Below are 20,537 nucleotides of genomic sequence, written 5' to 3'. Positions count from 1 at the left end.
AAATTCCATTTATCACAAAATATATCAGGAAGCCACATCTTCATTTGCAGCAGTTTATTCGAAGAATGAGCGAATATCATGGACAACCAATACACTATGAAAAGTACACTATGAAAAGTATTGACAATATAAATAATCACAATCACATGAATCTGATCCATTAATACAAGACGAAATATTTCTTCTTTGTAAGCAATATAGAAAATTACAATACAATAACATGATTTTTAATCTTTGTTTTAACAGTAATTGTTGTCTTTTGAAATGTTCATCAATTTGTTTGATTCAAAATATTCTTGTAGCGGACGAACAATATTATTTTATTGTAAAAAAATTTAAATACGTTAAACATTTTTATCTGATAAAGTTGAATTTTTTGTATGTTCGAAATTACTTAATAATGAAATTGTATCTTTAACAAATGTTGTAACAAAATGTTACAGAATCTCATTTTTTGAAACTGATAAAGTGATAATAGTAGCAGTGATGAAAGCACTGATACATATGTAGTAGCTGCTATAAATTATTACTGATAAGTATGTAGTAGCTACTATAAATTTTTAATAATAGATTTTTTAATTATTTAATGTTTTGTTTTTACGCTATTTTTAATTTGTTTATCTGTTATATAATTTCTTATAACAATGTGTGACTAAATTTTTTTTCAATATTGCATAAGAAACACATTAATACTTGCAAAATAACTTAGTAAATATACATTTACTAAAAACTTAGCAGAGCAGATTGTAATGACTAAAGGAAAAGGTCTACCAATTGCGATTGTGCGGCCGAGCATAATTTGCGCGGCAAACCAAGAACCATTTCCCGGATGGATTGATAACGGATTGATCAAGGGCGGCGTTTTGTATGTGGAATGACGGAGTACTCCACACATGTGAATTTGTGGCATGTGCAATTTCCACACATGGAAATTTAACATTGAATAAAGAGTTACAAGGGTACAAATTATGTATTAATAAGTCGTACGAGAAAATAGAACTAGTCAAGAGCAGTTTAAATCAAATGCGCAAAACAAAATTCGATTCTCTCTGGGATAATATTAATGTAGAAGAAACAGAATTTGTAATTGAGGAATCAGAAATTAAAAAACCAAGAAAAATCTTAGGCGATATAAATCTTAAAATTCTCATAATAAAATTAATTTTCAGTAGCCTAAAGATCATTATAGAAATATGTTTTTTAAAATTATGAACTAAACTCTTTGTTCTTTGAAAGATAGATTTGAAAATAAAACACTGTTGTTTGTAAAAAAATATGAGCGTTATATAATTGGTAGCAAGTTAGACAATTTGTTCATCATTAGTTTTTATAATAAAGATATCGACAAAGAAAATTCTTTTGATTCTAAAAGATTAAAATTGCACCGCAAGATCTGTTTGTACATTATGCGTGATCGCAAAATAAAAGCCAATAGTTTGAAGAATGTAGTTAATTGGTTAAAAAGTGACTTATTAATTTTAAACATCGTGGCAAAGTTTATAAAATTAATTAAATTACTATTGGTTATAGCAAGATCATCTTGTACCTACAAACAATCGTTTTCAGCATTAAGACGATTAAAAAATTATGTGCGTTTAACAATGCTTCAAAATCGTTTATATAGCATTGCCACAATTTATATTTTTAAAGAAGAGACTAAATCAATAAATTTAAAAGAATTTATAAACGAATTTATATGTAAAAATAATGTTCAAAAAACTACATTTGCATTGAATAAATAATTATAAAAAAAAACAAAATAAATGTGTACTTTATTTTTCACATAATATTTGTATATAAATTTTTTTTTATATAAATTTAAATTTAACTTTTATCAGCTCCCTTTCCCCTTTGCCACCAACCGTTGACTATTCCACACATGCAAAAAATTTACTCCGCCAGCTCTGGGATTGATAATTGATGTTATCAATCCATCCGGGAAATAGTTCTTGGTTTACTGCGCAGATTATGCTTGGCCGTACAATCGCGATTGGTAGACGTTTTACTTTAGTCATTATGATCTGTTCTGCTAAGTTCTTAGTAAATGTATACGTGTTGAGATGTTTCCCAATCAATCTCTTTTCTATTTTTAACGTCTCGTCGTTCAAATTTTCACACATATCGGTCACCGTATGCGGCTTTACCTCCGTACTGTAATATTAGCAGTATACAAATAAAGCACACTTTAAATAATTTTTAAATCGCATCAGAAATTAGCACAAAGTTATAAAACGAATTGTTATATATAATTTAAAATTGTTATATATAGTTTGTAGAGGGTTTTAAACCACTTTTTGTATCCAAAAACAACCTAGGTTGCTTACAGAATACAAATCATATCGTATTCATTCGCATTCCTGTATTATTATCTAGACGTGTTAATTAAATTATTAAATCGTATTCTTTTACTTTGCTCATTACTGTACCAATTATGCTATTCACGCTTATAGCATTGTCTTTGTTCATTGTCTGCGCAAATTAAAATAAAAAAACGTACCGGATAAATCTTTTTATTACGTTGACAAAGAATTTCTTCAGCTTTGCCCCATAATTAAATGACTTATTCTGTTTTTTCTGTGTTTTATTTTTTAAATGTGTATATGCCAGTAAAAATCCGCTTAAAAAGAAGAAAGTGTCGACTGACAGGTATGCGTTGACTAGCACTTGAGTGAAGAAATTCTCCGATAATCTCAGAAGCCATGCTTTATTATCTACACACGTGTATGAAATGACGTTCGTTATGCACATTGGGAAAATGATACGTTAAAAGACATCAATAACCAATTCTATAATTTTCGTTTTAATATACTTACCGATATAATCTGCCATAAAAAGTAAAGTGTGGGCCAAGATTATTCAAAACATAGTCAGAAATCTTAACCCGTGTATAACAGGTATCTCGTTGGGACTCATTTTTGTGTTAAATATATATATTTATTTAATAAAGATCATAATGACTAAAGGAAAAAGTCTACCGATCACGATTGTATGGTCGAGTATAAAAGTGCGCGGCAAATCAAGAACTATTTCCCAGATAGATTGACAACATCAATGGTATTATTACTGATAAGATGTCTAAATATAATTTAAACATACTGTTATAAAATATAATAATTATAGGAACTTAGAAAATTATAAATAATTTACAATTTTACTTAAATGTTAAAGAAACTTTATTTTTAACTTGCGCAAATTATTGCGTAATTACTTTTATAACTCATATCTTACAGTGTTACATTTATCGCATTCTTTCTTGTGTCAATTCTTTTTATTGCTTTTCTTAACTAGCAGCTCCAAGTTTTTGTAGTTTAAAAATTTTTTATTTCAATAAAATTTTGTATTTCTGTTTCCTCTTTAATTCTTTAAGATTAAATGTTATACATTTCATTGAAACTTTTTTAAATTAAATACATCCACTTGGATTAAATTAGAAAATCTTTTTATTGAAAATACACATATAGTACAACTTGAATTTTATTTAAAAAAATATTAAAGATACCACTACTTGGTTTCATCATTTTTTCAGAAAGTTTTAGGTTGGATTAAATTTGAACTATTTATTTTTAAATAAAATAAATGTAGTGTTTTGTGTTTTTAAGTAAAAAAAAGTAAAAAAAATTCCAACTTGGGTTGGAATAGGAAGATTTTTCAATGATAATACAAAGATAGTACCATTTAGCTTTTGTGTAGAAATTAAAGAGAGTATCACACGAGTTAGAATAGCACATTTTTTCAATGAGGTTGTTATGTCTTAAAAAGGCAAACCGTTATAACAAACGTTAATACATAATATAATAGTAGAATGTAATAGCGGATTCTAACCCACGGATCTGGGGGGGAGGGGTGCAAGAAGGGGAGAATTTTTCCGGTCTCGCGGGGGGACCTAACCGGAGACGATGTCACGCGGGTGGTCCAAACTGCGGCAGAGATAGCGAGAGGGAAATTTTTCGTGTCACGGGGGTGGACCAAACCGGGTGGGAGTGGGGCAAGGGGGGATTTAACCGGGTACACGCGGATAAACCTAACCAGGTAGGGGAAAGGGTGGTATCCAGTGTGTCTGCGTAACCAATGTTTAAATAAACAGTAATAACGATTAAATAAACAAGGACTATGTTCTTGACCGATGTTTAAATAAACTTGACACCTTTGAAATGTACTGCGTGGAGGGAACTAACCATTTAATGTAAACATGGACAATGTACTTGTCCCTCAGTTTACATAAGCTTAATAAATCACACCGCAAGGAGATGGGTATGACTGTACTTTTGAAATCGGTGGTTTCTTTCAAATGTCTATCATCACCAGTGAGGTGGGAGAGAAAGAGATAAGACTAGCGATACGATGGCGAATATTTTGTGGTGTAGAGAGTGTGCAACCATTTCCGCGGGGCCCGTCGCCGCCGCCGCCGCCACCGCCGCCGCCGCCATCATTTGCTATCCTCTAATAATTATTGGTCAAGGTGGATGCAAGAGAAAAAAGCGCCGAACAGCTCCTTTGGCTGTGCTAATGACGCCTTGAAATAACGTTGAAGTAGCCATCAGCGGTAGTCAACTGTTCTTCCCAGCCAGCATTTCGCAGAATCACGCTTTTGTCGGATGACAGCGTTACATAGTTTTTGAGTGAGCTAGTTATGCTCACGTTTTTTTAAAGCTTTTCTTACATTCCACTTTGATCTTTTATAACCTTAAGTTGACAGCAAATAAGTTGACAGCAAATAAGTTGACAAGAGATATAAAATACATTTTGTTTGCAAATATATATATTATGACATTCTCAAAGGGAAAATCGCAATTCTGGCAAGACATGTCATTTCTTCAAGACGAATTTCTAAAACTTTTTTTTCCTAAAGATCCCGGTTTAGAGAGAGTTAGAAGGATGGATCCAACCGAAAGAATGACAATCAATGCAAAAATATTGAATTTTGTGAGTAACAAATTACTTTTAAATAATTTAACACGTATCTTGTTTTAATTCTTGCTTTATCTTTTACAGTTCTGTAATAAATGTAGAATAAATTATAACACTTGACCGTTTTCATTTATTGTTAACAATCTCTAAATGTTGTATAAATATTTCTTGATATTTTAAAATTATAAATATGAAACGACGACATCTCTCATGGATGTTAAAAATATTATTTTATTATATAGATTGACATGGTAGAACAGTACGGTTATCCTGCTGAGGAATACAATGTTACAACAGAGGATGGTTACAACTTGATAATACATAGAATACCTGGAAGTCCAATACTGGATAACAATGTAAAGAAGGAAATTGTATTCCTTCAACACGGTATGTTGGCCTCATCGAAATGCTGGATAATGTATGGTCTCGGAAAAGATCTTGGTACGTATTCACTGACAGCATGTAACGCAGTAGCACATTAGCTCGTTATTATTTAGCATTTGCTCGTTATTATTTAGCATTATTAGCTGATAGAGGATATGATGTATAGTTTGGAAATATGAGAGGAACTACTTACTGTAGATCGCACGTGAATATGACGACAAATGATCGCAAATTCTGGCAGTATAGATACTCAACTCTTTAAAGATTTACATTAAAAATTATTTTGAAGAGACATTGGATCATGTTCGAACATCTTTTTTCTCCTGAAAAGATTTAAGTACTGCGTAAAATAAGTGATAAACTTTTATACTAAAAAAAATAATAAAAATTATCGTTATTTACAGCAAATAGAATCTAATAATACGAATAAAATTTCAAATTATAAAAAAATTGCATTAAAGGCGTATAAAAATGAAGAAAAGATATACGTTTTATAAACATTTAAATATTGTAGTTTTCATGAGATTGGGACAAAAGATCTGCCAGCTATGTTCAAAATATATCTTAAAATGTACAGACCAAAAAGATTTATACTATATCGGTCATTCAATGGGAACTACTACATTATTCGCTTTTCTATCAACAAAAACGGAATACAATATATAAGTAAAAAAGGGCTACTTGTCTTTCTCCAGTTGTTTTTTGGATAGAAATATCACCTGAAGTATACGTAATTACGTAATTAATTAACATCTGTTTAAATAACATGTGTATTTAGGAGCTAGAGTAATTCTGGCCTACAGAAATATAGAAAAAACGAATAAAGCAATTGAAAATATAAAAAATAAACCGCCTTTGTGGTAAGTTAATTTTTAAGATATAAATTTTTGTAAAATTAATTAAATATATTTATTTTAACTTTCCGTTTTTTATAAAACTGTATCTATCGTAATTAAATTTGCGTGTTGAAGAAAATGTGATATATAAATTTATGGTTATTTCTAGGATCACAAAAGATGAATATGGAACGAGTGTAGGTGAATTAGTAACGTATTATTTGGATTTATGCAGTTTGCAGACCGTAAAACAATGTGCAAAGAAAATAATAACGAATGAAACTACTGTTGACATACTTATAAATAATGCCGGCGTCTGTGCACATTAATACAAAAAAACTATAGACGAAAATGAATTAACATTACAATCAACCATCTAAGTCATTTTCTATTGAAGTGATTTGTTAAATAAAATATTTGCCAATTTACTTTGTGCATAGCTCATCATTGGCGAATAAGATCTTTCTAGATTGATATCATCAAAATTAATATCACCAACTGGGAGACAATTTTATTTTAGGCAAAAGTAGAAGGATCAATAGAAAATGACCTAGATGATTGATTTATGTCAACTATTTAAGTCATTTTCTATTGACCCTTCTACTTTTGCCTAAAATAAAATTGTCTCCCAGTTGGTGATATTAATTTTGATGATATCAATCTAGAAAGATCTTATTCGCCAATGATGAGCTATGCACAAAGTAAGTTAGCCAATATTTTATTTAACAAAGCACTTCAATAGAAAATGACTTAGATGGTTGATTGTAATGTCAATTCATTTTCGTCTATAGTTTTTTCATATGGATGTGCACAGACGCCGGCATTATTGATAAGTATATCAATAGTAGCTTCATTCGTTATTATTTCTTTTGCACATTGTTTTACGGTCTGCAAACTGCATAAATCCAAATAATACGTTACTAATTCCCCTACACTTGTTCTATATTCATCTTTTGTGATCCTAGAAATAGCCATAAATTTATATATCACATTTTCTTCAACACGCAAATTTAATTACGATAGATACAGTTTTATAAAAAACGGAAAGTTAAAATAAATTTATTTAATTAATTTTACAAAAATTTATATCTTAAAAATTAACTTACCACAAAGACGGTTTATTTTTTATATTTTCAATTGCTTTATTTGTTTTTTCTATATTTCTGTAGGCCAGAATTACTCTAGCTCCTAAATACACATGTTATTTAAACAGATGTTAATTAATTACGTAATTACGTATACTTCAGGTGATATTTCTATTCAAAAAACAACTGGAGAAAGACAAGTAGCCCTTTTTTACTTATATATTGTATTCCGTTTTTGTTGATAGAAAAGCGAATAATGTAGTAGTTCCCATTGAATGACCGATATAGTATAAATCTTTTTGGTCTGTACATTTTAAGATATATTTTGAACATAGCTGGCAGATCTTTTGTCCCAATCTCATGAAAACTACAATATTTAAATGTTTATAAAACGTATATCTTTTCTTCATTTTTATACGCCTTTAATGCTATTTTTTTATAATATGAAATTTTATTCGTATTATTATATTTTATTTGCTGTAAATAACGATAATTTTTATTATTATTTTTTTAGTATAAAAATTTATCACTTATTTTACGCAGTACTTAAATCTTTTCAGGAGAAAAAAGATGTTCGAACATGATCCAATGTCTCTTCAAAATAATTTTTAATGTAAACCTTTAAAGAGTTGAGTATCTATACTGCCAGAATTTGCGATCATTTGTCGTCATATTCACGTGCGATCTACAGTAAGTAAGTCCTCTCATATTTCCAAACCATACATCATATCCTCTATCAGCTAATAGAAATGCTAAAATAATAACGAGCTAATGTGCTACTGCTGTCAGTGAATACGTACCAAGATCTTTTCCGGGACCATACATTAGCCAGCATTTCGATGAGGCCAACATACCGTGTTGAAAGAATACAATTTCCTTCTTTACATTGTTATCCAGTAATAGACTTCCAGGTATTCTATGTATTATCAAGTTGTAACCATCCTCTGTTGTAACATTGTATTCCTCAGCAGGATAACCGTATTGTTCTACCATATCAATCTATATAATAAAATAATATTTTTAACATCCATGAGAGATGTCGTCGTTTCATATTTATAATTTTAAAATATCAAGAAATATTTATACAACATTTAGAGATTGTTAACGATAAATGAAGACGGTCAAGTGTTATAATTTATTCTACATTTATTACAGAACTGTTAAAGATAAAGCAAGAATTAAAACAAGATACATGTTAAATTATTTAAAAGTAATTTGTTACTTACAAAATTCAATATTTTTGCATTGATTGTCATTCTTTCGGTTGGATCCATCTTTCTAACTCTCTCTAAACCAGGATCTTTAGGAAAAAAAAGTTTTAGAAATTTGTCTTGAAGAAATGACATGTCCTGCCAGAATTGCGATTTTCCCTTTGAGAATGTCATAATAAATATAATTGCAAACAAAATGTATTTTATATCTCTTGTCAACTTATTTGCTGTCAACATAAGGTTATAAAAAATCAAAGTGGAATGTAAGAAAAGCTTTAAAGGAACGTGGGCATAACTAGTTCACTCAAAAACTATGTAACTCTGTCATCAGACAAAAGCGTGATTTTGCGAAATGCTGGCTGGGAAGAACAGTTGATTACCGTTGATGTCTACTTCAACATTATTTCATCGCGTCATTAACACAGCTGAAGAAACTGTTCGGCGCTTCTCTCTCTTGCATCCACCTTGACCAAAAATTATTAAAGGATAGCAAACGGTGGCGGCGGCGAACCCCTCGAAAATAACCACACACCACAAAATATTCGCCATCGTATCGCTAATCTTATCTCCTTCTCTCCCACCCCTATGATAATGACAGACATTTAAAAGAAACCGCCGATTTTAAAAGTACAGTCATACCCATCTCCTCGCGGTGTAATTTATTATGTTTATGTAAACAGAGAGACAAGTATATGGTCCACGTTTACATTAAATGGTCAGTTCCCTCCACGCGGTACATTTCAAAGTTGTCAGGTTTATTTAAACATCGGTCAAGAACATGGTCTTTGTTTATTTAATCGTTATCACTGTTTATTTAAACATTGATTACGCAGACATACACCGGATACCATCCCTCCCACTCCCCCGGTTAGGTTCACCCGCGTGTACCCGGTTAAATCCTTCCTCGCCCCACCCCCACCCGTTTTGGTCCACCCGCGTGACATCGTCTCCGGTTAAGCTCCCCCCCCCGCGCAATCCAAAAAATTCCTCTTCTTCCCCTGAGATCCCTGGGTTAGAATCCGCTTTTACATTCTACTTATAATACATAAATTACTTTTTTAACATTGTTTTGTACGTTACAAGTTTAAAACTATCACTTGTCATCACGATTACAAATAATTATAAACTTGAAAATTGTACATCTTTAAAACTTACAACAAAATACTATAACAAAAATTTATACTTTTTTAAATTTTCAAAACTTTTCTTCAAATATTTATTCTCTCTTGCATAGCCCTCTATGTCTGAGCATCTCTGTTTGTAAAATTTGATCTGCTTCTTAAAAACATTAATCGCACTATTTTTGCTATTTATTTCACTTTTATTTTTCCGGACTTCTTGTCTTAAGTAAGTTGTCTTCTTTTCCAATTTTTCATTGATTTCTCTAAAATTACTGATATTTTTGTCTTTCAGCGTTAGCTGAAAGATCAAATTCTCAATTTTATGCTACAGAGATGTAGCATCTTTCTTGATAGTATCATTGTTTGAGAAATTATAATATATTCTGTGTATCTTGGTCTATTTTTCTTGGGAAAATTGCATTACTGCATACCTTCCACCCTCCGGGAAAAAGTCGGGAAGTTATGTGGAGCTAGAGATGGGCGTGCAGTCCTTTCTGTTGTCTTTTCCCGATATTGTAAACAAGTTTATTTGTTAAATTGTTATATCCTAAAAATGCAAACCGTTATAACAAAATTATTATGAAGGTTTATCAAAAGCTCAACATTTTTGACCTTACTCAATAATGTAAACTTACAAGCTATAAAGTATTGAATATAAAATTTTTTTATAAATATATTGAGTTTTACAAAGAAACGAAGGAATAATAGAACATTAGTTATTTTTTAAATTTGAATTGCAATTAAATAGAATTTAAAGCTTAATTACTAAAGCATGTATTTTAAGTTTTCAGAAATAATAACATTTTAACGCGTCCCGAAATTAGTATTTCTAAATATTTTTCTTCCCAACTCTGCCGTTTTGAATAAGATTCAAGAATGAATGATTTCATTTAGTCGCATATCCACACACACACACACACACACACACACACACACACACACGGACACACGCGCGCGCGCGCGCACCACTTACATATATTTCATTATATTTAAGTTACTATAAATAGATTCTTCAAACATTGTAAAGCAAAGATATAGATATCGTAACAAAAATTAATATTGTAATCACTATAAATTTTCATTTATCTCCGTTTTAAATTTAAAATTTACATTAAATCCTTTGTAATCTTCTTTTTCTTAAGTTAACAATAAACTATTTTGTGTAAACACTTCTTTAGTAATTTAAAGTAAATCATGTTTTTATAATCTCCTCTTTATTAATTTAAAATAAACCAGTATTCTTGATATAATTAGTGCCCGTTGATTTTTTACCTAACTCATCATCCCTCGCTCTAAAAAGATAACGCATTTGGCCCGATCCTAAGCTAAAGCGATTGAATTCGTTTGTTCAAAACAGGACCGACGAACGCAAGAAGATCAAATATCTGTCATAGGACCTCAGTGGCCTACTGACCTAGGTCCGTGTCTGTAGGCAGCTTATTAAAACGCGAATCTCGTCCATTTCCATCCCATGTGCACAATTGTCATTCGAGCCTGTAGGCGGCTTATTAAGAAGCGGAACTCGGCCATTTCCACCCCATTAAATACTTAAATCCCATTAAAAACTTAAATCTTGATAGACTTAAATCTCGCTTCACTCTTTAGGCAAACTGAACAAAGAATCACAAAATAATTGAAAAATACAAAATTTTAGGACATTTATTTAAAATTTTTTTACGCGTCAAGTACCTCTTGTGGCTCGGAGCAACTCTTATCGATTTAACTATTATCGGACCCAGGCACAACTCTATTGAATAAAAAATTGATAAAAAAATACGTGTCCCTTATTTTTATCTGTACTACACATATATTAAAGACTCATCAAAATCGAAGAGGAATACTTCCCTAGCGCACGGACGGATATGCGTACCATGCACGTAGAGACGTTTCTAATTATTTTTGGACAATGGAAATGTCGTATCATAACTTTATTATATACTATTAAATTTGTAATAAAATAAGCTTTATTTTGCTTATAAAAAGACTTATAAAAAGACTTTTAACAAAAACTTGGTTAAAAACAGATAAGTAATGGGGAAAAGTATGAAAAACAATTTTTCTAATTTTTTTAATGAAAATTTTCTTTCGGTAAATATTCAAATTTTTTATAATATTTACGAAAATTATTACAAAATATCAAAAAATAATAACAATGCATTTTGGCATTACATCCAATATTATCCGTTATGCTAGAAGGTTTTGTATTAGGATGTAATTATGCTCGGCCTCTGTTTGCCCGCGTCCTGTTCCATGAATGAGAAGTAAGCTTTATTCTGGAGAAAATATTACGTGACTGAGTTCTCCTAATTAATCATTTGTATTCCGTAAACCTCAGCCTGATCTAGGTAAAAGCTTTAAAATATTACTTTACACCCATAAAAGATCAAGCTTAATAGCTCCACTGATAATCGTCTTTTTTAAAATTACGTTTCTATAAGTTAATCTTATTATAATGTAACTTGTAATCATTCCAATAATGTAAGGACTAAGACATTTTGAATTTAAAAATATAATTAGGAGCTAGAGTAATTCTGGCCTGCAGAAATATAGAAAAAACAATTAAAAATATAAAAAATAAACCACCTTTGCGGTAAGTTATTTTTTAAGATATAAATTTTTGTAAAATTAATTAAATAAATTTATTTTAACTTTCCGTTTTTTATAAAACTGTATCTATCGTAATTAAATTTGCGTGTTGAAGAAAATGTGATATATAAATTTATGGTTATTTCTAGGATCACAAAAGATGAATATGGAACGAGTGTAGGTGAATTAGTAACGTATTATTTGGATTTATGCAGTTTGCAGACCGTAAAACAATGTGCAAAAAAAATAATAACGAATGAAACTACTGTTGACATACTTATAATGCCGGCGTCTGTGCACATTCATACAAAAAAACTGTAGACGAAAATGAATTTATTAACATTACAATCAACCATCTAAGTCATTTTCTATTGAAGTGATTTGTTAAATAAAATATTCGCCAATTTACTTTGTGCGTAGCTCATCATTGGCGAATAAGATCTCTCTAGATTGATATCATCAAAATTAATATCACCAACTGGGAAACAATTTTATTTTAGGCAAAAGTAGAAGGGTCAATAGAAAATGACCTAGATGATTGATTTATGTCAACTATTTAAGAACATTTGCGATCGGTAAGTGTAATATATAAAAAATTTTACCACTTAAAATTATTGTTTAGTAAAATAATTTGTTTATTAGAGTTGCCTGCATTACTTCCACTCAGAGAAAAAGTTGCAGTCGCACAAGATGGAGTGCAAAAAACTAAATGACTGCGCCAACATACTACTGAGAGAGAACCAGAAGTGGCTAGAATTCGATTCATACAACAACAAGAAGCGCGTACCATTTGTAATTTACGCCACTTTGGAGTGCGTATTAAGGAAGAAGAACGAAACGGAGAACGAGTTTCGCGTATCAACACCCTAAGGTACATAGCATAGCTTACTATGTTAAATGCTCATTCGACGACGCGTTATCAATGTATCGTTTCCGCTGCGACAAGGACTGCGTCGCGTGGTTCGCGAAAGAATTAGAAAATCTTGTGCATGACATAAAAGCTCGAATATCCGCCAATGTTCCAATGAAACAATTAACTATACAGCAGACAAAGACATTTTTAAACGCAACGAATTGTCATATATGCGAAAAACCGTTTATATCAGATAAGAGTCTTACCCGTAACGAGTGGCTTGATAATCGTCGGGTGCGCGATCATTGTCATTTGACCGGCAAGTATCGCGGTCCCGCTCATAATAAATGTAATTTAAATTATAAGAATACGTACGTTATTCCAGTTGTTTTTCACAATTTGAGCGGTTACGACGCGCATTTTATAATAAAAGAAATTTCTACCGCGTTCGAAAGCAAGATCGACCTATTACCGATTAATAAAGAAAAATATATTTCGTTTACTAAACATGTCGCAGCTACCGGTATAGGAACAAAATCAGGCAAAGTACAAAATTATATAAGATTTCAATTCATCGACTCATATAAATTCCTCGAAAAATTGGCGTCGTTTCTAAGCATTGAACAATTAAAAATTAATCGTTCCGAATTATCCAAGTTGTCAAACGAAGATTTCGAACTCCTCACGCGCAAAGGCGTTTTTCCATACGTTGATGATGCCGACAAGCTTGTAGAAACGCGTTTACCTCCGCGCGGATCTTTCTACAGTTTACTTAGCAGACAGACGGTATCAGAGCATGATTACGCTCATGCCGAGAACGTATGGCAACGGTTCGCAATTGAAACGCTAGGCGAATACAGCGATTTATATTTGAAAACGGGTGTCTTATTATTAGTCAACATTTTCGAAAACTTTTGTGATAAAAGCATGCAGACGGTTTGGACCCTGCGCATTACTATACATTGCCAGGCTATACGTGAGATGCACTGTTGAAGAAAACGGATATAAGATTCGAGTTGCTCACAGACATAGAAATGCTACTTTACGTGGAACGTGGGATTTGTGGCGGATTAAGCCAATGTTCGGGCAGATATGCAAAGGCTAATAATAAGTACATGGAATCGTACGATCCAACAAAACCGTCGACTTATTTGATGTAAATAATCTGTATGAGTGGGCAATGTGTCAACCGTTGCTATGTAAATGGGTCGAAAACGTTAACAATTTCGATGTAAACGCAATCACATTGGACTCGGACACCGGGTATATACTGGAAGTCGACCTTGCATATAAGAATCAGCTGCACGATCGACACAGTGACTTACCGTTTTGTCCTTCGAGCGATAAGCCTCCAGGGTCAAAGCAAAAGAAATTACTAGCGACAGTACATGATAAAAAGCGTTACGTCATCCACTACCGCAATCTTCAACAATGCACGCGTCATGGGCTTCGAATCGTAAAAATAGATCGCGTACTTTAATTTGCTCAATCCACCTGGCTCCGCAATTATATAGAATTAAATACAAAATTTCGAACGCGAAAAACGAATTTGAGACAAATTTATACAAATTAATGAATAATGCAGTTTTCGGTAAAACAATGGAAAATATACGTAATCACGTTAATATAAGATTAGTAACGCAATGGGAAGGCCGTTACGGGGCAGAGGCCATGATCTCTGCTCCAAATTTTCATAGTCGCAGCGTTTTCGCAGAAAATCTGGTTGCCATAGAAATGCGTAAATTCTCGGTAAAATTTAACAAACCTATATATGTCGGTATGTGTATTCTCGACATTTCGAAAATCTGCTTTTACAAATTTCACTACGATTATATGCTTCCTTTGTATCAAGATAAATGTAAGATACTCTATACAGATGCAGACAGCCTCGTGATGGCATTGAGTGTGATGATGTGTACATGGATATGAAACGTGATATCGCAAGATATGACACGAGCGATTATCCCGCGGACAACGTATATAACATGCCTCTTGCGAATAAAAAGGTTCCAGGGTTAATGAAAGACGAGAATTGCGGCAAGATTATGACCGAATTTGTAAAAAAAATTTTTTTTAATATTTCTTTCTAGCTTAGGAAGAATTAAAATTGTGCTGCATTGTAACGCTTGATTTAAATAACATACATATTTTTTAAGAGACTGTTAAATTTCTGCCTACTAAGATCCATGAGGCCGTCCTTTTTACTACGTTTAAAGTTGCCTATACTAAGCTGTGACCTCTTTGATATCAAGCTCCATGCACCAACTCAACGATTCAATAATTTTTTCAAACCTGTCACAAATAAAATATGTAACACATATACAGATTAGCATTTGCAAACTCTTTTCTCAAAGATGCATACCCCTTTGAGTGTCCTTCCTTTTTTGTCATGTTTCATTTTTTCGCGTAGCGTCTGTTACTATCCATAATGAACGCTACATGCCTGGGAACCTTTCCGGTCTTTATGATGCTTAAAACCAAGTGTTGCAGGCAGTTCATGATATACTTTGTTATCTACGACGTAAAGGTGCGTTCTGAGTCTAGGGACTCTAGTAGAGTGTAAAGAAAGTCATTCCGAATTAGCTACTGCTAGAGACTCTCTAGCTATTGCGCGTTTTGAAAGTTCTTTTTCTCTTTGATTGTGTGTACATCGTGGAGCTTCCAACGTATACACGCTTGCTGACGAGTCATTTCTATCCCGTCGTACAAGCAACGCGTATAATCTTCCAACGTTATAGTTCGTTCTACAACGCTATTCTTTACACCTTTCGCCTTTTTCGTATCTTTTTTCCCTTCTACATCCGTTTTTTCCCATCTCTCTATTAGAGTATATTGTATTATAATTATTTTATTATAATTAATATATCTGTATCTATTGTGTAGAATTAAAATACAAAAATAAAATTCCATTTATGTATGGTACAAATAGCCCCAATTATATAAATTTCGTGTTACATCATACATATTCTATTAAGCAAATATCAAGCCAAGATAATACATAATACCATGCAGTTGCTTTTTCTTAAACTACTTTTACTTTTTCAGACTTGTTTTCTAAACTTGTTTAGGGTAAATTCGGTATATACACCGTAGCTATCAAAAATTTGATTTATCTAGTATTATATTTACTATGTTTAAGGAAAATAAATTATACTAATAAAAACTTTATACCGTTTACTATTTTTAAAAAATTTTAAATATGAAATATTTCTTTTCTTATATTTGAAAAACAAACTTAAAAAACCTTTCGCATTTTTGTCATATAAAAAAAGTAGTGTGATTTACGACTATTCATGTGTTTTATAAGATATACGGTGCATCGATAATTTACAAATAACATTTACAAATATGATATGAAATAACATAATGACTTACAAAATGTGTTTACAAAATTTATTAAGGAATAAGAACAGTAAATATGTGTGTGTGTGTGTGTATAACATTTATAATCTTACTTGTAAGTTGAAATCATGATTTATCAGAAAAAAAATATATATATTGCTTAACAAAAATATATATATTGCTATAAAATGCGTGATATCAGCACAAAATTACCTTTTTAAAAAAAGAGGTAAAAAAGCGCCAAGAGTGTGTGTGTACCTCTTAAATCTTTATTCTTTCTACAAAAACCAAGTGGTATTATCTTTGTATCTTTAATAAAAAATTTTTCTATTCTAACCCATGTGGTATTCTTTAATTTCTATATAGAACCTAAGTACTATCTCTGTATTATCATTGAAAAATCTTCATATTTCAACCCAAGTCGTATTTATTTAAACATAAGACACTTTATCTGTAACTTACTTTGCGTAATTACTTTCATATCTTAGAAGTATTATTACATTTATTGCATTTTTTTTCATGTTCATTCTTTTTATTGTTTTTTATCTAGCAGTGCAAAGTTTTTGTAGTTTAAAAATTTTTTCTTTTAATAAAATTTTATATTTCTTTTTCCTCTGTATTTCTTTTTGAAATTAAATGTTATATATTCCATTGAAACTTTTTAAAATAAATTACATTCATTTGGGTTAAAAAAAAAAGATTTTTCATTAAAAATACACAGATAGTACCACTTAAATTTTATTTAAAAAGAAATTAAAGATACCACCACTTGGGTTTTATTAAAAAAATAAGAACACTATCACTTAGATTTTATTTGTTAAAAGTAGTTATTTCAAACGGTACGTCAATATATTTTCTTTATAATTGGCGCAATTTAAAAATTTCATACATTTTTTTGACAAACACACACTTGGCGTTTTTTTATCTTTTTTTTTGAAAAAGTAATTTTGTGCTGATTCAATATACGCAAGCATATTATCTATTTAATACTGATTAACATGAAATCCTGAGAAACCAAGTAATCTTTAAAAATTATATTTATCGTTCTAATTACATTATTAAACATGATTTTTTGTAACTTTTTTTCTTTAGAATACACACATCTCGATAAAAAAAACATGTTAAAAATTTTTTATTTTTTGTTAATTTAATCGTAATCGATTCGTCATTATTCGAATTATTTGGCTCTGACATACAGCCAGATGAAATGATTTGATCGGGTTTAAATCTATTTTATACATACCTTAAAATTAATTTTTTATTTCCTTCAGCAAACTTATTTTTTCTATTTATAAAGCTGACGTATACTTCAATAATTTAAATAAACAAACCGCATCCGTGGCTAAATAACTCCGTTCCGTTGCGTATTAGATCAGTGAGTAAAAAATCAAATGTTATTTGTAACATTTCTTTTTCTAATTTTTTATATTTTGAATATTCAAATTATCAACGTTTCCGCGCATAAGATATAATGTAAAAATAAATTATATTTACCGCATGTTGCTCCACCGATGCTCGATGCCTCTACTAGACCTCCTCTCATTGTCAGATTGTCCAGATTTTCAATATCGAAGACACAATATTTTTTTTTATATAACATTCGCGAAAGCAGATCGTGACAATACTTTGCACTACGCTCTCGAAACTGTAGCTAAAAGATACGATAACGCGAGAGTTTATCAACGAAAACATCTCATAAATGCTGCAATAAATGTTTAATAAACATACTATTATTACCGGGATCGGTACGCGTAAGCAGATTTAGCGAACGATACAAGAGCTCGTAATGATACGAGAATTCGATGCGACGCAAGTAAGTCTCACTTACAGTATAAAATCGTTGAGTTGAGACTGCGTTAGCTGGGCTCATATTCTGTAACTCTTAACGACAGCTAGGGATATCATTACGTGTCGTTGCGCAGCTTTTTTATCATGTACAACATCTATGCAACGACGCTGTAACGATACCGAATTGTCGCTAAGGAGTTACAGAATCTCGCTACTGAGGCGCTGCTAACCGACGAACGGGCTGTTGATCGCGGCGCGAGGTCAACGTTCGACAAGGCCACGCCGCGACGCACCACGCATCACGTGCCGTCTAGTCTAGTCTGCCAGACGCTTCCCCCACTACCCCCACTACTCACGCTTGGCGCGCGGCGGCTCGGCCATCTCCGTCGCCGTTCGGCAATCGTCGTTGAGCTACTGCTGCTTCGACGTCACAGCGCCACTGCTACCAAAGTTACCGTCGCCATACTGCGCAATACTGCGACATATTTGTTTACTGTTTCGCCGGTTGTCGAACGTTACAACAAAGCGTTTTCGTGCTTCTCGTGTGTTCCAAACCCGAATTGTGTACAAATACGGTCTCGAGAATGTCGATGTGATTGCGGACGAGTATTCTGATACGCAATGAATCGCAGTGTCACACGTAGAAGTGATCGTTCTCGTTCGTAATCGCAAGTATCGTGTGTCCTTGTGGCGTAGCTTCGTCAAATTCGTGCGCAATCGTATTCGTTAGAATAGAATGCTTCATCTACGCAGTAGAATATTGCGAATGTCAAGTGAACCGTTACTAGTCGTCGTGCGATCATGTTGAGTACAAGATTTGCAATCGGGAGTGAGTTTGTCTTATTTCTATTTACGCGTGCATTCATTCAAACGCTGTCTCAGGTGTCGTGACACATTGGCCGCTCGGTCTTTTTCGCAATGTAATGCCTGTTCTTTCGCGTGCATTTCGTCTTTTATTCGCGTTCGCGTGTGATGAAATATCAGAGTAATATCGAGAGTACCAAATCGCCCGGTCGTGTGTACGGTTAACGTTTGTGGTTCGAAAACAACGAAACAAGTTGTCAGCAGACTTCCATCCTGGAGGTGGCATCCGTGGGGCAATTTGGTAAATATTTTATTAATTATTGTATTTCTGCATTCTTGCATATATGGTTATGTACCGAAATTCACTGCCACTACTAAAAGTCTATAGTATTTGTGACATAAACTATAAATTTTCAGTACTGCTGGTGCATATCGGAACGCAGTCTGTCACATTTTATTAATTGTTGTATTTCTGCGTTCTTGCATATGTATTTTTGTAATTATAGTGTAAAGCCCTCTTTAGACGATCTATAATTTGCAATAGAATTTGAGATAGAATCCTATTTATAATATTTTATATAGAAAACATGTGAACAAACAAAACGCATGAAATATGCAGACTGTATAAATACTCGTAAATAGTAAATGGCATAGTCTACTGTGGCTGCGTCCTGAAATTCACTGATAGTATTGAAAATCTATAGTATATGTGACATAAACTATAGATTTTCAGTACTCCTAGTGTATATCGGAACAGAGTTTGTCATATTTGATCATCTACTTGACCATTTCTTGGTTGCATGTTCTAGGTTACTTCCACATATTAGCCAGGATATGTGCGCTGAGTTGTAAGAATGAATCTTTTTCAGAAAGAAAAATGTGAGTAAATTAATTTCGAAGAGTGTAAATAAATTTTTCTTTGAAATAAATTTTTCACAATTTTTTTCTAAGAGGGACTTATTCTTTAAACTTTGCAGGTGACTTCCACATACTACCCAGAAATTGTGTGTAGTTTTAAGAATGAGTTCTTCTTAGAAAGAAAGTCAAGTGAGCAAATTAATTTTGAAGAGAAAACATGTGAACCTTTACCTTTGAAATTAATTTGCTTATGACTTTCTTTCTAAGAGTGACTTATTCTTAAAACTGTACACAGTTTCTGGATAGTATGCGTGGAAGTCACCTGCCAAGTTTAAAGAATAAGTCCCTCTTAGAAAAAAGTTGTGAAAAATTTATTTCAAAGAAAGACACTCTTTGTAATTAATTTGCTCACATCTTTCCTTCTAAGAGGGACTCATTCTTACAACTCAGCATACATACCCTGGCTAGTAGTATATAATTACTTAGAACCTAGAATCCAGATATGGTCATGTAGATCAAATATAACAGGCTGCGTTCCGATATAAACTGTCAGTACTGACAATCTATAGTTTATGTTACATAAGAGGAGAGCGACTCCATTCTTAAAACTTGGCACACAATTTTTGGATAGTATGTGTTACCTGCAAAGTTACCTGCAAAGTTTGAAAAATAAGTCCCTCTTCTCTTAGTTTCATTGTGCCTTCAAAGTTTATGCAAGTGTGACATCTACATGAATATGTGTTAGAAGTAATTTGCTAATA

The 20,537-nt window shown here is 32.1% G+C and overlaps 1 protein-coding gene across 1 annotated transcript; it reads right to left on the bottom strand.

Moving 5' to 3' along the window:
- Window positions 1–6,878: 6,878 nt before the first annotated feature.
- Window positions 6,879–8,206, bottom strand: LOC113005699 (lipase member J-like). Its single transcript, XM_039451942.1, has 3 exons — window positions 8,014–8,206; window positions 7,857–7,965; window positions 6,879–7,089 (listed from the first exon to the last, which is right to left on the bottom strand). The coding sequence occupies exons 1-3, from the start codon at window positions 8,204–8,206 to the stop codon at window positions 6,879–6,881; spliced, it is 513 nt and encodes a 170-aa protein (XP_039307876.1).
- Between the last annotated feature and the right edge of the window lie 12,331 nt (window positions 8,207–20,537).

Source organism: Solenopsis invicta, chromosome 7, assembly GCF_016802725.1.
Source record: "Solenopsis invicta isolate M01_SB chromosome 7, UNIL_Sinv_3.0, whole genome shotgun sequence".
NCBI lineage: Eukaryota > Metazoa > Arthropoda > Insecta > Hymenoptera > Formicidae > Solenopsis > Solenopsis invicta.
This window is presented reverse-complemented; position numbering and strand designations above follow the sequence as displayed.

Coding starts and splice junctions, on each gene's coding strand:
- LOC113005699 (XM_039451942.1), bottom strand. CDS start 8,206: ATGGTAGAACAATACGGTTATCCTGCTGAGGAATACAATGTTACAACA. Junction 7,966..8,013: donor TGGTCCCGGAAAAGATCTTG/GTACGTATTCAC, acceptor TTATTATTTTAG/CATTTCTATTAGCTGATAGA. Junction 7,090..7,856: donor AATGATCGCAAATTCTGGCA/GTATAGATACTC, acceptor GGCTATTTCTAG/GATCACAAAAGATGAATATA.